Here is a 22,286-nt window from a genome sequence, read left to right on the forward strand (position 1 = left end):
CACTTTGAGAGTCATCAAAGTGGTGGGGCTTGGGAACAAAATTGGGATTTTGCTGCCAATCCCAGATACGGTTTGCTGGTGGATACTGGACATCATAGGCTGGTTGTGCGGGTAGTTGTGGTTGTGGTGGGCTGGTGGCTGACGCTCCGCTTTGTCCTTGAACTGCAGAGTCAGTAGCATCGGTCCCAGCCTGGGCTGGTGAGTCACGCATGGCCATGGCACTACCATCACCACTACCACCATCTACTGATGCCTGTGGTCTATCCATGCCAAGTGTAGCCACATCATCCTCACTTTCACTGTCTATTCCTGGTGTAGGGCCATGGGATGTACTCCGTCTCCTGGGCACGGCATAGGGTACACTATCTGAGCGCATGCGGCGGCGTACATACCGATGCTTCACTGATGAATATGTTTCCTCACTATCACTACTCGAATGATCGTCAAGAGCAATAAAATCACAATCCACGTCACTATCATCATCATTACTGAAGTCAGAGGCCTGGCCAAGCAAAAATAAAAGTTTTTTCTTGCGTTGAGGTACAACTGACTGTGACTGACGAGTGCCCACACCAGAGGTAGAAGGTTGAGGATCATCAGAGTTTTCTGCACTATTATCGATATCCTGGTCATTCCTTTCGGTCGCTAACTGATCAAAGCCAAAGAATTTGTCTTCATTTCCACTTCCGTCAGTGTCAGAACTATCAGATAGGAAGAGGAGAGTCCCAATTTTCCTTGGAGTGAGAGCTGCCTTGCGACGAGGCATGGTGAACAAGGGTAACTGAGCCGGCGTTCCCACAATGCTATGCGGGTGCCTAGATTTTTTGTTTATGGCGCACACCCACCACGCAAACCCGTTCTCTCACATGTAGGCCTATGAGTGTTTTCGCACTAAATTTGATGGTGCTAGAATTTTGGCGTAGATCTACAGTTTGGACACTGAACGTGAAGCCGTAGATCTACGGGACAGACCCTGAAAGGGTTAAATCTCTCAAACCAACCTTTGCTGGCCTTAAATTCACCAATATGAGCAGTAGTTCCAGGCATTTTTTCTTGTTCACCTGGGTATTAGTCAACTGTTGTGGGTCGCATCCTGGGGGACAAGATTAAGGACCCCAATGAAAATAAGTTAGACAGTCCTCGATGATGCACCGACTTTCTTGGATTATCCTGGGTGGCTAACCCTCTGGGGTTAATCGTTTCTCGGTAATTGTTTCCCGTTAAGCCACACCAACAACACACACTCCACATCTTCCAGTGTCAGCATAGTTGCTGATCCTCCTTTACATGTGTTGTATGTATAGATTAACTGAGCATTATAATACCATCCATGTGCTTTATATAGAAGATCCCTAGGCCTGTGACTGTATGACGTTACGGGATACAGCATGAGTGAGTGAGAAGCGCTGCCTCGTCCTCACTCCGCGTTTAGACATACGAAGGCAAGCAGGCAGGCCTGGGCTGCCATCACAGTCTGACAATATAGTGTTACCATCCACAAGCGTGTTTACCTATAACCATCTTATCTCCTACCGAACCCCCACGGCAAATTGGTGGCAGCGGAGGGCCTGTAATTCTGATGATTACAGCGATTTCTGGAGATAAATTTCTACTGAGCCGGTCGCCATCTTGTGACTAGGCCTGCCGAGAAGGGCAACGCTCGACCTACCTCAAGCCAGCTACTTCCCAAGCTTCCCAGCTCTCTACATTATTCACTGGTCAGTCTCCTTGTATTAGTGTTTATCTGCTTATTTGCATCACTCTCAAGGGGTTGACCCGAGTTTGCAAAGTAAGCCAAACCAGCACGACAGTCTGTGGTGGGGGAGTCAGCCAGCCTAGCCTTACACCATTCCAGCCTTGCCTGCCAAGCCAGCTTTCCACCCCTGCTGTGCTCATCGTTAGAAGTTATCAAGCCATTCTGTGTGAAGGGTTAAGCTAAGCAAGCCAGCAACTAACCCAGTACTCAAGCAAACCACGTGGGTACAGTCTTCATCGCTTTGTGCTTCAAGCTCCAAGCCATTCAGAGTGCTTTTTCATCCCTGTGGTGTTGTGGTATTTCGTGAGTTTGTTTTAAGCCAGCCAGGCTTAGTGTTTTCGCGCCTAGTGAGGGTGTCCCCAGTGAGGCTTACGCCGTTCATCCCATAGGCCCAATTACCACGCGGTCTCGCCACTGCTGCCTCAGCCTGCCTCACTCACTCACCCAACCATTACCACTGTTTCGTACCCTTATTACGGGTTCTAGCACCATATTTTAAGGACCACATAGGGGGTCATGAGCTAGAGTGTTTTTTTCGTCAGTGGCACCATCATTAAAAGCCTCCTGTGTGAGTCCATTGTCGAGTGTGGAGAGAAGTCAGCGATCGCAGCCAGCCACGAGACGATAGCAAGCATCCTCCAACACCATCCTCCAACCTTCCACCTCATTCTTCACCAAGTCGCTACAGTGATAATATTTTTTTCATAGAGACATTTGCGAGTGTTGAGACATTTCTTTTTGTGTTCCAGTGATTTTTTTTAGTGACATTCAGTAACTCTTGATTAGACTCAGTATTTATTATATACTGTGGTGCAGCAACAGCTGACTGTGGTGCAGCAGCAGCTGACCGTGGTGCAGCAACAGCTGACGGTGGTGCAGCAGCAGGTGACTGGTGCAGCAACAGCTGACCGTGGTGCAGCAACACCTGACTGTGGTACAATAGTATTTCTCACCCTTTTTACCACAGGGTTGGCACTAGAAGCTTTCTTTGGGCCCATGATGGCTTATTTAGCAGTTACAAGCACTATAAACAATGGAATACAAAATGTATCGAATGTATGCATGCAACCGGCCACCCTGGCTTGTAAACAATGACGGCAGGGAAGCTGAGGCGCTCAGGCTGGACGGACAGGTTTGGGAGGAATCACGTTTGGCGAGTTTTTTATCGTGAGGCGAGGCAAAATTTTTGCGTTAAAATGTATCGTATAGTGGATTTAACATAACGTGATGCCATCGTATGGCAAGGGTCCACTGTACAACCATAAATGCTATACGAAAATGCACCACAAAGCCAGTGTTTCAGTCTAAAAAAAGTCGATTTTTTTTTTCTCATTATGCACTGTGTGCTGCAGGATTTTTTATATAGTGCACACTGGCCACACAGACCCATTCTCTCACATGTGGGTCTACCAGCTTTCTCCTGCTTGATTTGAAGCCGCTAGAATTTTTGAGTATACAGTGGACCCCCGCCATTCGGCAGCAGTGACTTTCAGCAAATTTTTTCAGCAAAATTTAGCTTCGTGGTTCGTGCTCGGACTCGTGATTCGGCAACCTTCTGGTATGTGTCTGCCCGTCAGCGCGCACAGAAAGCCAGTCTCCTGCACTATTCACACTCAGTGTGCCATTGTTTACCAGCATGTGACCATCACCCCACAGGTTCATACAACACATTTCATAATAATTCATTGTTTTTTGTGCTTGCAACTGCTAAATAAGCCACCATGGGCCCAAAGAAAGCTCCTAGTTCCAGCCCTTTGGTAAAGAAGGTGAGAAACATGATAGAATTCAAGAAAAAACTCATAGCAAAGTACTAAAGTAGAGGAGGAAGAGAGAGGGGAGAATGTGCCTTCTGCAGTGATTCAGTGATTCTACAATATGCATGATACTAAAGCAGCAGGTATAGATAAAGGCTATAGTGCCAGCCAGCGATAAAGTGTAGAATTAACAGTGTAGCAAGTAAGTTAAGCGAGTAAGTGAAAGAAAAACAACATGAGAGTAACTCTCCAATGTTGTTGGATGTGTATAGGACCACTGAACATACACCGCCCTGCTATCTTCCACCACCCTAAACCTCTGCCAACATCTCCTTCATCAAACTAACTAATTAAACTAACATCTCCTCCAAGTTAAGTGTAAATATAAAAGTGTAAGTATAAAAGTAAATATAAGTGTAAATATAAAAGGACACCAACGGAAATGTGTCACTCTTGAATTTTTTGGGTTATCCTGGGTACTTTACACATATGCTACTATGTATGATAATCTATGTATGTAACTGTATTTGTGTATACCTGAAAAAACTTACTTATTTATAAATTAAAATGTAAATATTTCTTATTTATAAATTACAAAAATTTTTAAGTGTGATGGTGGTGGTGGCCAAAGCCTCCACCGCCACAAACATGGCTTCTCTCAGTGGCAGCCCTTAAACCCAACAACAACACTTACACCATTTACTCCTCTCATACATTATGACATATTTTATTCATTCTAGAATATATATCATGTTTCTGTGTTATTAATATTGTTTATAATGTCATATTAGAAGAATTGTGATAGATATTAGCGTCATATTGAAGCATAATAAACTCGCCTTCCTCTTGCCTACCTACCTACCTCCTACACCAACAAGAATCAATAAAGGTTAAGCATGATGTTAAATGTTCATTTATCCATTTTATTAGTGCTTTATATTTATTTGTCATTGTTTTCTGTATGTAAATCTACATTTAATCTTTAAAAAAATAATTTTTTGTTAATACTTTTGGCTGTCTGAAACGGATTAATTGGGTTTCCATTATTTATTATGGGGAAAATAGATTCGCCAATCGTGAATTTCGCCAGTTGGCAGACTCTCTGGAACGAATTAATCATGAAACTCGGGGTCCACTGTATATACATCAAACACGGTGGCTCATAAGACGTATATATATGGCCGAAACAGTCAAAGGGTTAACCCTTTCAGGGTCCGTCCCGTAGATCTACGGCTTTACGTTCAAGGTCCAAACCGTAGATCTACGTCATGAGCTCAGCTCACTCTGATAAACTGTGAGTGGTACATTTGGGCCTAGATATGAGAGAATACATCTATGTGGTATGTGTGCACCACATAAAACAGATCCTGCAGCACACTGTGTATAATGAGAGAAAAAAAACTGAAATCATGATTTTTCGATTAAAACAGCGACTTTGCAGTGTTTTTTCGTATGTTTTTTATAGTTGTATTTGCGATTTCTTGGTCTCATTTGATAGAATGGAAGACATATTACAGAAATAGAGATGATTTTGATTGGTTTTAGCACTAGAAATGGCTTGAAACTGAGCTCAAAGTAGCAGAAATGTTAAATTTTTGCCGATATTCAAGAGTAAACAAACGACCTCACACGTCTAATACACGTCAGCTGGTGGGTCTAATATACATTCACAAATATGGTGATGATATTTATACAATTATTACAGTATTGCATAACAGTAAATCTTCTATTTTTTGGTGTGAATAAAAATTCATTATGTGAATAAAAAATAAAAATGGAAGTTATTTGTAAAGCCTCAAAACATAACTAATGAACAGAGGAAACGTTAGTTTAGTTCCAGGAATACCTACATTGTTTATTCTGGATCCTATTTTGAAATTGGAATATTTTGAACTTTGTGTTAAATTGGCCAAATTAACAATTTCCGATCACTTTAATTTGTAGTTGAAACAGTTGACTGGCGATTTCTTGTGCTCAATCAATAGAATAGAAGTAATACTAGTGAAATAGCTAAGAATTTGGTTGACTGGAATAATGTAATTGGCGTAAAATGGGAGTCAAATTCGGCAAAATCGCCGATTCGTAAATATCGCTGACACATCAAAATTCGCGAGAGCATAATTTCGTCAATTTTCCATCAAATTTCGTACTTTTTGTTTTATTACCTTCACAAAAAGATTATCTACCATTTCATAAGAAAAAATAACAAATTTTTTTTTTTTTAAATTCTTGGACACTGGGTTACGTACCACTTCAGATTTGGGCCTTGGACCCTGAAGGGGTTAATAATAAACAAACTTAAAATTGAATGTTTGTATCATAAATTGTACTACCTCATATTAATAACAGAGTAAAATATATTGAATATTTTTATTCTACCACTCTTCACCTGTCTAAACTTAAGTAGTCTATAAGTATTAGATTAAGTGTGCCCGAAATGCCTTGGCATGATAGTGGCTTTCTTTGTTCCAATCAAATTATGAAAAGTAAACACACTAACTTTATCAAAGAAATAAAATTTTATTTTATTTATTTTATAAGTGCTGAAAAACCTGTAATGTACCTGTATAATATTAGATTAACTAATACCACTTATTACATTTCACTATACAATTTTCTTGTTCATAATAACCTAAATTCCTTGTTCTCTTGGTGAATCCCTGTGAATCTTTGTTCTCTTGCTTGTGATAAGAAAGTGTTTGAAGACAGTTATGTGACTGACAGATACAGGTGTGTATCATCTGTTTTTATTAGCTGATGTCACTCAGTGCATTTTAATATACAATTTTCTCATTTTTGATACTGACAGGAAGAATTTTATCATACCCTAAATTCATTGTTTTTTTTGGCTTGTTGATAAAGAAGCATTTAGAGATCATTATGTGATTTTTGAGAGGTAGAAACAGTAACAAGTCATCTGTTTATGTTTTATCAGCTGACGGCTGTGAGTTGGTTGTCTGTTGAAGTTATGAGGGCCACTACAGAACACACAATGTCGAGCCAGACTCAACAACTGGCTTTATCTTGGTCAGATAAATCTTTTATGGCAAGTAATCTTGGGCAAAGCAGAATATAGTACTAATAATTTTTAAATATAAATACAAACAGTATTCTATTAAAAACACTTTACATTGGTGCTCCTTATGAGGTTTTGTTGTATTTATTTTGGGGAAGGGGAGGGGAGGGGGACTGGTACCTCTCTACTCTCACTTTCTTTCTGTACTGATGTTTAAAAAATATCATGAACTAGATAATTAAATTTTTCATCCCTAATGATCAGTTCCCTTAACAGGTTACTTTCTCTATCTGAAGACATTAATACCCTGTTTGGAATATAGAACTATCATTGTATCTTGCTAACTGAAATATCCATCACAAATCATAAGTAAGTAATTATATGAAATAAAATACATGCAAACAGCTTAAATTCAAACTGAAATGTAAAATTTTACTAATTTTATGATTTGATTGAAAATTCATTTTCAAAAAAGATTATTCACCTACAAGAGCAATACTCACGCGGCATATTTTCAAAGTCTATGAATGACAAGTCATCACGAGTTGGGTATTCCTCAGGACTCATATCCACAGTAGAAGCAGCAGATGATGGCCGACTAATATCAGAAGAAGGAAGACCACGTCTTGAAACTGGAGACGATGCTGAAGCATAGCGCCCTCGTACTGTATCTCCTCTGGATTTACTGGACAGACTGTTACTGCGGGTGAGATCACGCTCACTCACCGCACGAGTGGGAAGGTTGCTGCGCCTGACACAACACAACACAACACTTACAACACAAAACTTAAAGAAATCCTTACAACTACTGCATCTCAATGATATTTTTGCTTTGCAAACAGAAAAATTACAATAATTATAATTCATTTAAATTCTAAGTACAGTAGTCCCCCCCATATCCATGGGGGATACGTTTCAAGACCTACTATGGATACACAAAACTGTAGATAATAGCGAACCCTAAATATACAAGTCTTTTTTCGTTTATATACACATCTATGATAAAGTTTAATTGATAAATTGAACAATAAGTGGAGAATTAGCACTTTTCAATGATGAAAAGCACTTTTTGACTTCTCTTAGGCTCTGAAGAAATATCATTATCATTAATTTTGTGCTTTGTGGCCTTTATTAAGCAAAATTAAGAGTTAATTTTGGGGCATGGTGGATAATTGAATCTGTGAATATGGAGATTCTACTGTACTTTTTTCTAATCAAGTAATACTGTGTTTACTAAAAAAAAAAAAAAAAAAAAAAAAAAAAAAAAAAAAAAAAAAAAAAAAAAAAAAAAAAAAAAAAAAAAAAATATAATTAATATTTGTTTGTTATTCACAGTATGGTCGAGATGGGCCCTGCTTATACAGCAAGTTAAGCTCTGAGCTACTGCTGTAAAGTGAAAGTCACTCTAAAGTGAAATATAGATTTTTTCACTTTCAAATGTGTATAAAAACCTGATAACAAGTTTACACTATCAAATATTAAGTGAGCAATAGTGCTAGCCCTAAAAAAATGCATATACTACAGTACACACATTGTTTTAAAGTATTTTTGTCCTTAGCTTATATAAAGTGAGTGGAAGTGAATAAATGAAGAATGCGTTTAACTGAAAACCACTGTAATAGCAAAATACCACAAAGCAAAGTACTGTAAAGTGGAGCCTTCTTGTACTGTATACACAGTACAACCTCAGTCACATTACTGTATATACAGTGTAATATCACTGTACTGTATATATGTAACCTCAAGCAGTACTGTTTAGATTATGCTGCGCAGTTTTGGTCACCGTATTACAGAATGGATATAAATTCTCTGGAAAATGTACAAAGGAGGATGACAAAGTTGATCCCATGTAACAGAAACCTTCCCAATGAGGATAGACTAAGGGCCCTGAAACTGCACTCTCTAGAAAGACGTAGAAATTAGGGGGGATATGATTGAGGTGTATAAATGGAAGACAGGAATAAATAAAGGGGATGTAAATAGTGTGCTGAAAATATCTAGCCTAGACAGGACTCGCAGCAATGGTTTTAAGTTGGAAAAATTCAGATTCAGGAAGGATATAGGAAAGTACTGGTTTGGTAATAGAGTTGTGGATGAGTGGAACAAACTCCCAAGTACCGTTATAGAGGCCAGAACGTTGTGTAGCTTTAAAAATAGCTTGGATAAATACATGAGTAGATGTGGGTGGGTGTGAGTTAGACCTGATAGCTTGTGCTACCAGGTCGGTTGCCATGTTCCTCCCTTAAGTCAATGTGACCTGACCTGACTAGGTTGGGTGCATTGGCTTAAGCCGGTAGGAGACTTGGACCTGCCTCACATGGGCCAGTAGGCCTTCTGCAGTGTTCCTTCGTTCTTATATACAATATATAGCCTTACTACTATGTACACACTGTTACCAGTCACAGTATTGTATACACAGCATAACCTACATCACAGACGAAAGAATTAAGAACTCACAACATTTTAAGTGGAAAATAAAAATGAATCAAATAGAACAAAACATTTTATGCACTTAAAGCATAATCTGAAAAAAAAAAAAAAATATGCAGCTTTTTTAATACTAATATCTCTATTACATTATCAGTCTTCTAGTCCCATCAGAGAAGTGGTTCACTAATTTATCAGCAATTTTACATAAAATGTGTGACTTTTATTTATCAGAGCTGCACACACAAAAAAAACTTTACTGAATATGAATGACAATTTGTAAAATCTACTCATCTGCTAGGAAGCAAAGATGCATTATGCATTTATTTTAATTCAAAGAAATGCATGCAATTATTTACTGGTTACTTTAAGACATTCTAAATATCAATAAGGATATGTATATATTGAGGATAGTGCAATATGTGCTGTGTATTTTTCTCATGATAAAATATGCAAATGCTATGGACATACAACACTTAAACAAGTTATGAACATGCAACATTTAAATATGTTATGAACATATGTCATTTTAACAAATTATCAACATACAGCATTTAACCCCTTGACTGTCGCAACCCCCAATCCTGAAGTGTCTCGTGGTGTCGCAAAATTTAAAAAAAAAAAAAAAAAAAAAAAAATTTCTTATGAAATGACAGAGAATCTTTTTGCAATTGTAATGACACCAAAAACACGAAATTTTATGGAAAACTGATGGAATTACACTCTCACAAAGTTAGCGACCTCAGCGATATTTACAAATCGACAATTTCGCCCACTTTGAGCCCTATTTTCGGCTAATTCCGTTGTTCTAGTCGACCAAACTCATAGCTATTTCTTTAGAACTCCATTTTTTCTATCGATTGAGTACAAGAAACTGCCCATTTACCGATTTTAACTACCCAATAATGTGGTCAGAAATTTGCAATTTGGCCAATTTCACGAAAATTAAAAAATATGACAATTTCAAAATAAGGTCCAGAATGAACAATGCAGACATTCCTGGCTCTAAAGTGACATTTTCTTTGTTCATCAGTCACATCTCCAGGCCCCTCTGATATTACTCTTGCTTTCTATTTTGAATTTTTATTCAAACAAAAAATAGAAGATTTACTATTATGCAGACTACTGCAATACTGTAATAATTGTGTAAATAACATCAACCCATTCATGACTGCATATTAGAATGGCTAGTTGGACATTTACTGGACAATGACATCATTTGTTTACTTTTGAACATCGGCAAAAATCAAACATTTCCCCTACTTTGAGCTCCATTTCCGGGTTCTTTTTATAGTAAAACCAATCAAAATCACTTCTATTTCTATAACATGTTTTCCATTCTATCAAATGAGACCAAGAAAACAAGAATACAGCCATAAATACTATACAGGTCTCCCTCAACATTCGCGAGGGTTAGGGGATCAAGAGCCTCGCGAATGTTGAAAAACCGTGAATGTTTGGTGCCCCAATATATTGTAGGGAAATATAATACAATACTGCTTCCTTAACTTGTTGAACCGTGAACAACCATAAAATACATGAAAACGTCATAAACTGTACTAAAAATATACATGTTATGCTTTAATAACATGTATGTTATTAAATACCACAGACTCCGCCATTGCCTCCACCAATGCCTCCACCACTTCCTCAACCACTGCGAGTCCCTACTACCCTCCCTCCGACCCCCGCAACTGGCAGCCAGCCCTCCCACCACTCAGTGTGGTGAGTGTTTTGTTTGTTCATTATTTGCTATTAAACTACAGTATAAATAATGCAAACCCATTCATGACTGCATATTGGAATGGCTATTCGGACAGGTATTAGACGGTGACATCATGTGTTTACTCTTGAACACAGCAAAGAATCAAGCATTTCTGCTACTGCTAATAATAACAATAGTAATAGTAATAATAATAATAATAATAATAATAATAATAATAATAATAATAATAATAATAATAATAAAAATAATAATACGATATAATTGATGAAGGAAATTGTACAAAAATGCGAGGGAGTGGTTGACACATCGTCAGTGTGGCTTTCTTTATGTTGGAGTGAACATTAGTCTCCGTGCTCTTCCAAACATTTCACAATAATTCTGCAGTTGAGGCAGTGGTATTTAATAGCATATATGTTATAAATAATAATAGTACATATTATTAACATGTATTATTATTATTAATAACATGTATGTTATTAAATACCACTGCCTCAACCACTGCCTCAATCGCTGCCTCAACAGCTGCCTCAATCGCTGCCTCAACAGCTGCCAAAATCGCTGCCTCAACAGCAGCCTCAACAGGTGCCTCACCCACTGCCTCAATCGCTGCCTCAACAGCTGCCTCAACCACTGCCTCAATCGCTGCCTCAACAGCTGCCTCAACCACTGCCTCAATCGCTGCCTCAACAGCTGCCTCACCCACTGCCTCAATCGCTGCCTCAACAGCTGCCTCACCCACTGCCTCAATCGCTGCCTCAACAGCTGCCTCAACAGCTGCCTCAATCGCTGCCTCAACAGCTGTCTCACCCACTGCCTCAATCGCTGCCTCAATCGCTGCCTCAACAGCTGCCTCAATTGCTGCCTCAACAGCTTCCTCAACCACTGCCTCAATCGCTGCCTCAACAGCTGCCTCACCCACTGCCTCAATCGCTGCCTCAACAGCTGCCTCACCCACTGCCTCAATTGCTGCCTCAATCGCTGCCTCAACCACTGCCTCAATTGCTGCCTCAACCACTGCCTCAATCGCTGCCTCAACAGCTGCCTTACCCACTGCCTCAATCGCTGCCTCAACAGCTGCCTCAACCACTGCCTCAATTGCTGCCTCAACAGCAGCCTCAACCACTGCCTCAATCGCTGCCTCAATTGCTGCCTCAATCGCTGCCTCAACAGCTGCCTCAACCACTGCCTCAATCGCTGCCTCAACAGCTGCCTCACCCACTGCCTCAATCGCTGTCTCAACAGCTGCCTCAACCACTGCCTCAATCGCTGCCTCAACAGCTGCCTCAACCACTGCCTCAATCACTGCCTCAACAGCTACCTCAACCACTGCCTCAATTGCTGCCTCAACAGCAGCCTCAACAGCTGCCTCACCCACTGCCTCAATCGCTGCCTCAACCACTGCCTCAACAGCTGCCTCAACAGCTGCCTCAACAGCTGCCTCAACCACTGCCTCTACCACTCCAGTTGCACTCAATCTACAAGCACCAAACAATGAATTATTGTGAAATGTTTGGAAGAGCACGGAGACTAATGCTCACTCCAGCATAAACAAAGCCACACTGACGATGTGTCAACCACTCCCTCGTATTTTTGTACAACTTCCTTCAATTATATCGTATTTATTATTATTATTATTATTATTATTATTATTATTATTATTACTATTGTTATTATTAGCAGTAGCAGAAATGTTTGATTCTTTGCTGTGTTCAAGAGTAAACACATGATGTCACCGTCTAATACCTGTCCGAATAGCCATTCCAATATGCAGTCATGAATGGGTTTACATTATTTATACTGTAGTTTAATAGCAAATAATGAACAAACAAAACACTCACCACACTGAGTGGTGGGAGCGCTGGCTGCTAGTTGCGGAGGTCGGTGGGAGGGTAGTAGGAACTCGCAGGTGGCGGGAAACTTGAATATGATTTGGCGACTGGGAATTTGGTGGCTGGGAATTTCGCGGTTGGGAATTCGCGAGTGTGTGAAGCCTGCGAAAGCTGAAAACGTGAATGTTGAGGGAGACCTGTATGAAAATAGACCACAAATTCAGCATTTTAATTAAAAAAAAAAAAAAAAGGTCTTTTTTTTTCTCATTATGCACTGCGTGCTCCAAGATTTTTTTTATATGGTGCACACTGACCACACAGACCCATTCTCTCACATGTGGGCCTACCAGCTTTCTCCTGCTTGATTTGAAGCCGCTAGAATTTATGAGTATATATACGTCAAACATGGTACCTAGGCAGGTCCTTTACAATTCGTCCCACTAACAAACATTTGACCAACCCAATTTTCAATGCCACCCAAGAAACAAGCCCGATGTGCAAGTCCCTCTCAAATCCAACCCCTCCCACTCATGTACTTATCCAACCTAAATTTGAAACTACCCAAAGTCCTAGCCTCAATAACCCAACTAGGTAGACTGTTCCACTCATCAACTACCCTATTTCCAAACCAATACTCTCCTATGTCCTTTCTAAATCTTAACTTATCTAATTTAAATCCATTACTGCGGGTTCTCTCTTGGAGAGATATCCTCAAGACCTTGTTAATATAAGAACATAAGAACATAAGAAAGGAGGAACACTGCAGCAGGCCTGTTGGCCCATACTAGGCAGGTCCTTTACAATTCATCCCACTAACAAGCATTTGACCAACCCAATTTTCAATGCTACCTAAGAAATAAGCTCTGATGTGCAAGTCCCACTCAAATCCAACCACTCCCACTCATGTACTTATCCAACCTAAATTTGAAACTACCCAAAGTCCCAGCCTCAATAACCCAACTAGGTAGACTGTTCCACACGTCAGTGGTGACGTGTACTTAGCAGAGTGGTGACGTGTACTTAGACAGTGGTGACGTGTACTTAGCCAGTGGTGACGTGTACTTAGTCAGTGGTGACATGTACTTAGCTCTGTGAAGACCTGTTTGTGTGCTCTCTGTGAATCTGAACCAGGATGCCCTCTCTTGAGCAACTTTACCAGCAGCTGAGAGAAGAGCTCAGAGTTGCTAAGCTGGAGATACGGCGATTAACGGAGGAGAACAAGAGGATTCGTAGTAATCCTCCTGTTGTGAGTCCCCAGGTTAAGAGGGGAGCTTGGTCAGTGGCCGGGCAACATGGAACCAAGCTGAGGATCAAGAAAATGGTTGGAGAGGCAGAAACAACGAGAAACCAGAAGACTACCGTGGAAACTTCCAACCAATTCTCCGTGCTACCTGACGAATGTGAGTGTTCTACTGGGAATGCCACAACGAGCACCAAGGAAGCATTGGCAGACGTGAGTGAGACATCCCTAGAAACCCCAACGAAGACCATTGAGAACGTCTTGACGAATTCCACAAGTGGTGTAAGGCTACCTGACGAATGTGAGTTGACTACTGGGAGCATCACGAAGGACGACGCCAAGGAAGGTAAAAACATTGTTGTTGTTGGGGATAGCCAAGTTAGGTATATGGATAGGGCATTCTGCTTGAAGGATAGGAGTAGGAGGCAGAGAGAGTGTTTTCCTGGGGCTGGGATGAAGGATATTGTTAGCCGTCTGGATGACATCATGAGAGGTAATGGGAGCAATCCTATTATCTGTCTCAGTGCTGGAGGCAACGATGTTGGCAGACATAGGAGTGAGGACCTGATTAGCAGGTATAGGTCAGCAATAGAGATAATTAGGAGGAAGGGTGGGAAACCTGTCATATGTGGCATTTTGCCAAGGAGAGGAGTTGGAAATGAATGGTTGTCCAGAGCAATTGGTGTCAATTGCTGGCTGGACAAATACTGTAAGGAAAATGCGGTAACATTCACTGACAACTGGGACCTCTTCTATGGCAGAAATGACATGTATGCCAGGGATGGGGTTCACTTATCTAGGTGTGGGGTGGGAGCACTGGCCAATGCAGTGGAGGGAGCTGTTAGGTCTTTAAACTAGGAATAGTTAGTGGTATGGGTTTTGGCGGGAAAACTGTGAAGTCGCAGGGTAGTAATATTAGTACTAGGAGAACTAATAATAAGCAAAATGAGGTGGATATTGGAAAGCCAGTGGCACTAATTGACAAGGACAGTAATAGGTTTAGTGGAATAACAGAAAGGAGCAGGAAGGGTAAAGAGAGAGGAGGGTCTTTAAATATTTATTACACAAATAGTCGCAGTGCTAGGAATAAGATGGACGAGTTGAGACTAGTTGCTAGTGCAGGTAACATTGATGTATTTGCCATTACTGAGACGTGGTTTAATTCAAAAAGTCGGGACATGCCTGCAGAATGTCACATTCAGGGTTTTAAATTGTTCCAAGTAGATAGAAGTGTCGGGAAGGGGGGTGGGGTGGCATTGTATGTCCGAGATCGCTTAAACTGTTGCATAAAAACGGGTATTAAGTCTGAAGCAACACATACAGAGTCTGTTTGGATAGAATTTTCAGAGGGGCATGAAAAATTAATTTTAGGTGTGATATACCGTCCCCTAAATTTAGATAGGGACCAGGGGAGACTACTATGGGAGGAAATTGTTAGGGCTACAAGGCACGATAATGTAGTAATTCTAGGAGACTTTAACTTTAGTCATATTGATTGGAATTTCTTGACTGGGAATTTAGAATCATACGCCTTCTTAGAAGTAATTCAGGATTGTTTTTTGAAGCAGTTTGTGACAGAACCTACAAGGGGTAATAACCTGCTTGACTTAGTTCTGGCAAACAATGAATCCCTTGTTAATAATTTAGAAGTTTCAGAGGAACTGGGTGCTAGCGACCACAAATCAATTACATTTAGCATTGAATGGAAGTATGATAGTAGGGATAACTCAGTAACAGTCCCAGATTTTCGCTTAGCAGATTACGATGGGCTTAGACAACACTTATCATCTGTTGACTGGGGTAACGAAGAGAGCTATCAATATGACAGTTTTCTGAACACTATACATGCTGCTCAAAGAATGTTTATCCCCTATAAAGAAATTAGATCAATTAGAAATGACCCAAAATGGATGAATAATAGGCTGAAATATCTACTAGGGCATAAGAAAGGAATTTATAGGCGTATCAAAAGAGGCGAGGGTCATCTTATGAATCAGTATATTGACATTAAGAGGGACATTAAAAAGGGGATAAGAAAAGCTAAAAGGGACTATGAAATTAAAGTTGCTAGGGATTCTAAAACTAACCCAAAAAGTTTTTTCCAGGTATACAGAACAAAAGTCAGAGATAAGATAGGTCCCCTTAAAAATAACTATGGGCATCTTACTGACAAAGAGAATGAAATGTGCTCGATTTTAAATAATTATTTTCTCTCGGTTTTTACACAGGAAGACACTAATAATATTCCGGTAATTAATTTTTATCGTGGGCCAGAAGAAGATAAATTATGTAACATCACAGTCACTAGTGAAATGGTTGTGAAGCAGATAGACCGACTGAAGCAAAATAAGTCACCGGGTCCTGATGAGGTTTTTTCAAGGGTTCTTAAGGAATGCAAAATGGAAGTCTGTGAACCATTAACTAATATTTAACATTTCCGCTACTTTGAGCTCAGTTTCAAGCCATTTCCAGTGCTAAAACCAATCAAAATCATCTCTATTTCTGTAATATGTCTTCCATTCTATCAAATGAGACCAAGAAATCGCAAATACAACTATAAAAAACATACGAAAAAACACTGCAAAGTTGCTGTTTTAATCGAAAAATCATGATTTCAGTTTTTTTCTCTCATTATACACAATGTGCTGCAGGATCTGTTTTATGTGGTGCACACATACCACATAGATGTATTCTCTCATATCTAGGCCCAAATGTACCACTCACAGTTTATCAGAGTGAGCTGAGCTCATGGCGTAGATCTACGGTTTGGACACTCACCGTAAAGCCATAGATCTACGGGACGGACCCTGAAAGGGTTAAACATCTTAAGTATTTCATATAGGTTTGATAGCTGACATTGAAAGCACTCTATATTTTAATAATTTCTTAAGCTGCCACAATACACCGAGAATGTAAACACACATACGAACACACCAGCTAACCCCTTTACTGTAAACTTCTTTTGTACTTCTTCCATCTTCCTCTTATTTTTCCTCTTCCAAGTGCTGCTGCACTTCTAACTTTATCTTCTACTATGGGGTGCACAATAAAGTACAAATTTATAGATGAAATATGTAGTCTTGGAGATTGCTTGATGCCGAGATGCATCACTAACTCCTTCACAATGAACCTCTTTTGTACTTCTTCCATTTTCCTCTTGTTTTTTCCTCTTCCAAGAGGAAAAACAACAGGAAATTTGTATAAATATGTAGTCTTGGAGACTGTAAAAGCTAGTGTACTGATGGCTGTATGAAGGAGATTAAGATGCTTGATGCTGAGATACTGCACTGCCTGTTCATGACCCAAGTTCTCATACAGTATACAATAACAACTTGTCAGAGAGCCCGTTGTAACTCTGAGTTGTCGGTAAACGAGTACGTCGTTAAGTGAGGAGAGGCTGTATTAACATAAAATAAGACATTTAATCCTTTCAATATCGTGACCCCTGCTCACAAACTTGCTCTCAGTGTCGAAGAATTAAAAAAAAAATAAAGATATGTTTTCTTATGAAATGACAGAGGATCTTTTTCTGATGGTAATGAAACCAAAAGTACGAAATTTGAGGTAAAACTTACAGAACTACGCTCTCACAAAGTTAGCGGTCTCAGCAATGTTTAAGCATCAGCGATTTCGCCCACTCTGAGCCATATTTTCAGCCAATTCTACTCTTCCAGTTGACGAAACTCATAGCTATTTCGCTAGAACTCCTTTTGCTCTATGGACTGAAGACAAGAAACCACCCATTTACCAATTTCAACTATCCAATAAAGTGATCATAAATTGGTAATTTGGCCAATTTCATACACAATTCAAGGAAGGTAAAGTTCAAAATAGGGTCCAGACTTAACAATGAAAACATTCCTAGCACTAAAATAACATTTTCTCTGTTCACTAGTCACATCTCCAGGCCCCACTTACGTTATGCTTGCTGTCCATTTTGAATTTTTATTCACACAAAAAATAGATTTACTGTTATGCAGACTACTGCATTATTGTAAAAATTATATACATAATATCAGTGCATTTGTGAAAGCATATTAGACCCACTAGTTGATGTGTATTGGACGTATGATGTGATTTGTTTACTCACGAGCATTAGCAAAAATCGAACATTTTTGCTACTTTGAGCTTAATTTTCAAGGTACTTTTAATCCATAAACCATTCAAAATCTTATCTATTTCCATAGTATATCATCCATTCTATCAAATGAGACCAAGAAAATGAGAATACAACCATAATTACCATACGAAAATACACCGCAAAGTCGCTGTTTTAAACCAAAACCAAGGTCGTTTTTTTTTTCTCATTATGCACTACGTGCTGCAGGATTTTTTTTATACTGCACACACTGACCATTCTCTCATACGTTGACCTACCAGGTTTCTCCTGCAAGACTGGAAGCCGCTAGAATTTTGGCATTGTATTACGGGACCAACACTGGCTTGCAAGCCGTAATATTACGGGACTGACAGTGAAAGGGTTAAGGTGCCCAAGTGTGATTATTATTATTATGTATTAGTATTATTATTATTACTATAGCATCAAGACTAGAGGGACACTCCTAGTGATTTTAATGTGCACCTGCATGCCAGCACAGTGTATAAGTTTATTTAGGTACAGGTACACATAAGTATAACTATCAGAGTACATATAAATATGCAATAACTCTCAAACACTTTAAATTTTGGAAAATTTCCAGACATAATGGAGAGATGTGCTTACGGAGAATGTGAGCAAACTGGGTGACGCACGTTGACCGTATTAGAAAGTCAGGTAGGGGGAGCCATATAGAGTTTTGGTCATAATTTGAAATGTCCGTATTAGCGGAACGCCATAAGGTAAAACACCGTAAAGCGGGGCCCTACTATATTTACATTTACACATAGCTAAAAAACAATTTTTTTCCTTTTCAGGAATGCAGTGAGCTGCATTTCATAAAATACCGCTTCTTTTCATGCCAAAGATCAGTTTAAAAAATAAGAATATGAAAGTAATTGAAGAATGCAAGATAATGTGCACAAAAAGTTTACCCATAAAAATCTGTAAATTTAGCTTTGTTTAATATACTGATGCATCATATGACAGAAAACAGGGCAATAACATTTATCATTAAATTAAAAATAATTGCTAAACCTGTGTAGGTCATACAGCACTCCTCAGTAATAACAAATGCACAATCAAGCACACAGTGTCAGCCCTGAGAATACTAACCTGTCACTACCATGATTACGACTGCGTGAATTTTTATGTTCTGATGGAGAAGCATCCTCTGAGCTGGAATCTTCATGAAATTGTCGAATATCACCTGACCAGAGAAATTCACAAATTAAATTTTTAAATAGAAAATAAAATTATAATAATTACATAATAAATTCTAACATGCATGCATGTTATAGTTTATTACTTCCCAACACCAGGGTGTTGGGAAGGGGTGTAGAATTTAATGATGATGGATATAATATAAAGTCGAAGTTACCCTAGTTGCACTTTGCTAATGACAGTTCTTTTAGGGGATTCTAAAGGTAAATTACGAAGTTCACGAATGAATTTGGGAGAGGATGTAAAAACAAGGAAAGTGAAAATGAACAAAGAATAGAGCCAGGTGATGAGGAAAACAAAAATATCTAGGCAATGACAGACTGAATATCGAATTGGAGGGAGTATGTATGGAAGAAGTGGATGTATTTAGATATCTGAGAGTGAACAGGTGAGTCTATAAAAGATGAGGTGAACCACAGAATAAATGAGAGTAAAAAAGGTGGGTGGTGTGTTCAAGTATCTGTGGAAATGTGTTTTATCTATGGAGGCAAAAAAGGAAATGTACCAGAGTACTGTGGCACTAACACTTCCATAAGGATATGAGGCATAGGTTTTTGAATGCTGCAGAAAGGAGGTGGCAAAAGCTAGTAGAGATATTATATTTGAGAGCAATACATGGTGTAAATATCAGGCAATAAATATGGAATATAGAAATCAAAAGGCAATGAGAAGGTTGTTGATGGGTTGTTGAGGTGGTTGGGCATGGAGAAAGCATAAACACACTAAGCTTTTTGTATTCTTTACCTGTGGAGACTGCCTGAGAGAGTGATGCCTTTCTTTTCAGAGCACGAGGAGTCATCTTATTCATAGATGCTATAGTTGGTCGCATTGGACGTTCACTTCTAGAAGTATCTTCACCTGTCTGAAAATAATAATTACATGCTATTGACTATACTGTACACAGTTTGAAAACACACCAACTATGGTAATGTCCCAAGCTTAAAAACTAAAATGTCAGAGACTGTCTATTGGATCCAAATAGCATACTGCTGTTAACTGTGAAGAAAAATTATGGTTGCATAAGCAGCTTGTATATGGACAATGTTTCAATCTGTAAGATATTTATCAAGTAATACAGAAGATACAAAGTGCATCCATGTGTATACTCCTTGGAGGCAAGTGAGCTTAACTGATTCTGAAGAATTGTGTCTGTGGAGTTATGAAGGAGGTATGCTGCATGAATGTGGCAAGGCTGCATGTAACAATTTATTATTTGGCTGCATGTAACAATTTATTTTTATTGGCCGCATGTAACAATTTATTTTTATTAGCTGCACGTAACAATATATTTTTTTAACAACAGCCTTCAATAAAGGTAACTGTCATGTTGAATGTTCATTCTTTTGTGCATGTAAATCTATCTTTAAGGTAAAAAAAATAAAAGGACACAAGTGCAACTAATGTGACATTTTATTGTGGCAACGTTTCGCTCTCCAGGAGCTTTATCAAGCCATTACAAACAATACATGGACACATAGGGTATATAAAGGCTCAGAGTGAGGTGCAATACTAGTGAGGTACCATTTCGATGTTCACTAGTGGTAGTAGTAGTAGTAGTGACAAAAGTAATACAATATGGTAGAGCAATTAATTCGTACATGAGTGAAAGGATATAAAAGCTATTACAGTGGACCCCCGCATAACGATCACCTCCGAATGTGACCAATTATGTAAGTGTATTTATGTAAGTGCGTTTGTACGTGTATGTTTGGGGGTCTGAAATGGACTAATCTACTTCACAATATTTCTTATGGGAACAAATTCGGTCAGTACTGGCACCTGAACATACTTCTGGAGTGAAAAAATATCGTTAACCGGGGGTCCACTGTACTTGGGTAACATAAAAATAGGTTGGACAAATATAGACTGGAAAGAGGCAGCTTGTTTCAGTGTTCACTCTCTGTAATGTGCTTTGTGTAGTATAACAGGAGAGACTATGTGATGGCAGGGTTTACTGTTTTCAGGAGGATTCTTGCTAAGACTTCGGAGATGGTGAAGCTGCCGTTGTTTTGTTTAATTGTATTCGAAACAGCGATCAGTGCTGATTCGAGGCACTTGCGTCTGCGGAAATTAGTTTCTTTGATCACTAATTGCTCTACCATATTGTATTACTTTTGTCACTACTACTACTACTACAACTACCACTAGTGAACATCGAAATGGTACCTCATTAGTATTGCACCTCACTCTGAGCCTTTACATACCCTCTGTGTCCATGTATTGTTTGTAATGGCTTGATAAAGCTCCTGGAGAGCGAAACGTTGCCACAATAAAATGTCACATTAGTTGCACTTGTGTCCTTTAACTTTACATATTGTCGGTAATTCTACCAACTTTATTACATAAAAAAAATTGTTGATACTTCTGGGTGTCAGGAACGGATTAATTGTATTTACATTATTTCTTATGGGGAAAATTGATTCGAAAATCGTAGATTTCGATAATAGTAGCACCTCCAGGAACGGATTAATTACGAAAAACGAGGGACCACTGTACAGTGGACCCTCGGGTAATGGCGGCATCAGCTAATGCCAAAATCTGATAGCGAAGTGTTTTTGCATCAGTTAAGAACATTCGTCCCGAACGTGTCCGCATGGCCTGAGCCGCCCATCCTTTCCAGTACAGCTAGTGTGCCATTGTTTACAAGCCAGTGCAGAAGATTTCACAAGCACATTCGATACATTTTGTATTATTCCATTATTTTTAGTGCTTGTAACTGCTAAATAAACCACCATGGGCCCAAAGAAAGCTTCTATTGCCAACCGTGTGGTAAAAAGGATGAGAAATACTATCAAATTGAAGAAAGAGATAATCTCCAAGTACGAAAGTGGAGTGCATGTCTCTAAGTTGGTCAAGTTATATAACAAACCCCATTCAACCATCACTACTATCTTGGCCAACAAAAAAGCAACCAAGGAAGCTGTTGTTGCGAAAGGTGCAAGTATACTTACAAAACAGAGATCACAAATACTTGAAGATGTGCAGAGACTGTTGTTAGTGTGGATCAATGAGAAACAATCATCAGGAGACAGTGTTTCTCAGTCAATAATATGTGAAAAGGCAAGGAAAATGCATGATGATCTAATTAAGAAAATGCCTGAAACTAGTGCTGATGTTAGTGAATACAAGGCCAGCAAAGGTTGGTTTGAGGGATTTAAGAATCGTAGCGGCATACACAGTGTGATAAGGCACGGTGAGGCTGCCAGTTCTGACGAAAA

The 22,286-nt window shown here is 39.2% G+C and overlaps 1 protein-coding gene across 12 annotated transcripts in view; it reads right to left on the minus strand.

Annotated features, from left to right (window-relative positions):
• Wdr62 (WD repeat domain 62) overlaps positions 1-22,286 on the minus strand; it is a 697,795-nt gene that overhangs the window by 9,780 nt on the left and 665,729 nt on the right. For all 12 annotated transcript variants that reach the window (XM_070087131.1, XM_070087133.1, XM_070087132.1 and 9 more), the window contains 3 exons: positions 19,813-19,930; positions 18,961-19,054; positions 7,030-7,277 (listed from right to left, as the gene is read on the minus strand). In XM_070087131.1, the coding sequence (XP_069943232.1) occupies positions 7,030-7,277; positions 18,961-19,054; positions 19,813-19,930 (460 nt within the window). The remainder of the gene's footprint in view (positions 1-7,029; positions 7,278-18,960; positions 19,055-19,812; positions 19,931-22,286) is intronic.

The sequence above is a fragment of the Cherax quadricarinatus genome, chromosome 21 (genome assembly GCF_038502225.1).
Source record: "Cherax quadricarinatus isolate ZL_2023a chromosome 21, ASM3850222v1, whole genome shotgun sequence".
Lineage (NCBI taxonomy): Eukaryota > Metazoa > Arthropoda > Malacostraca > Decapoda > Parastacidae > Cherax > Cherax quadricarinatus.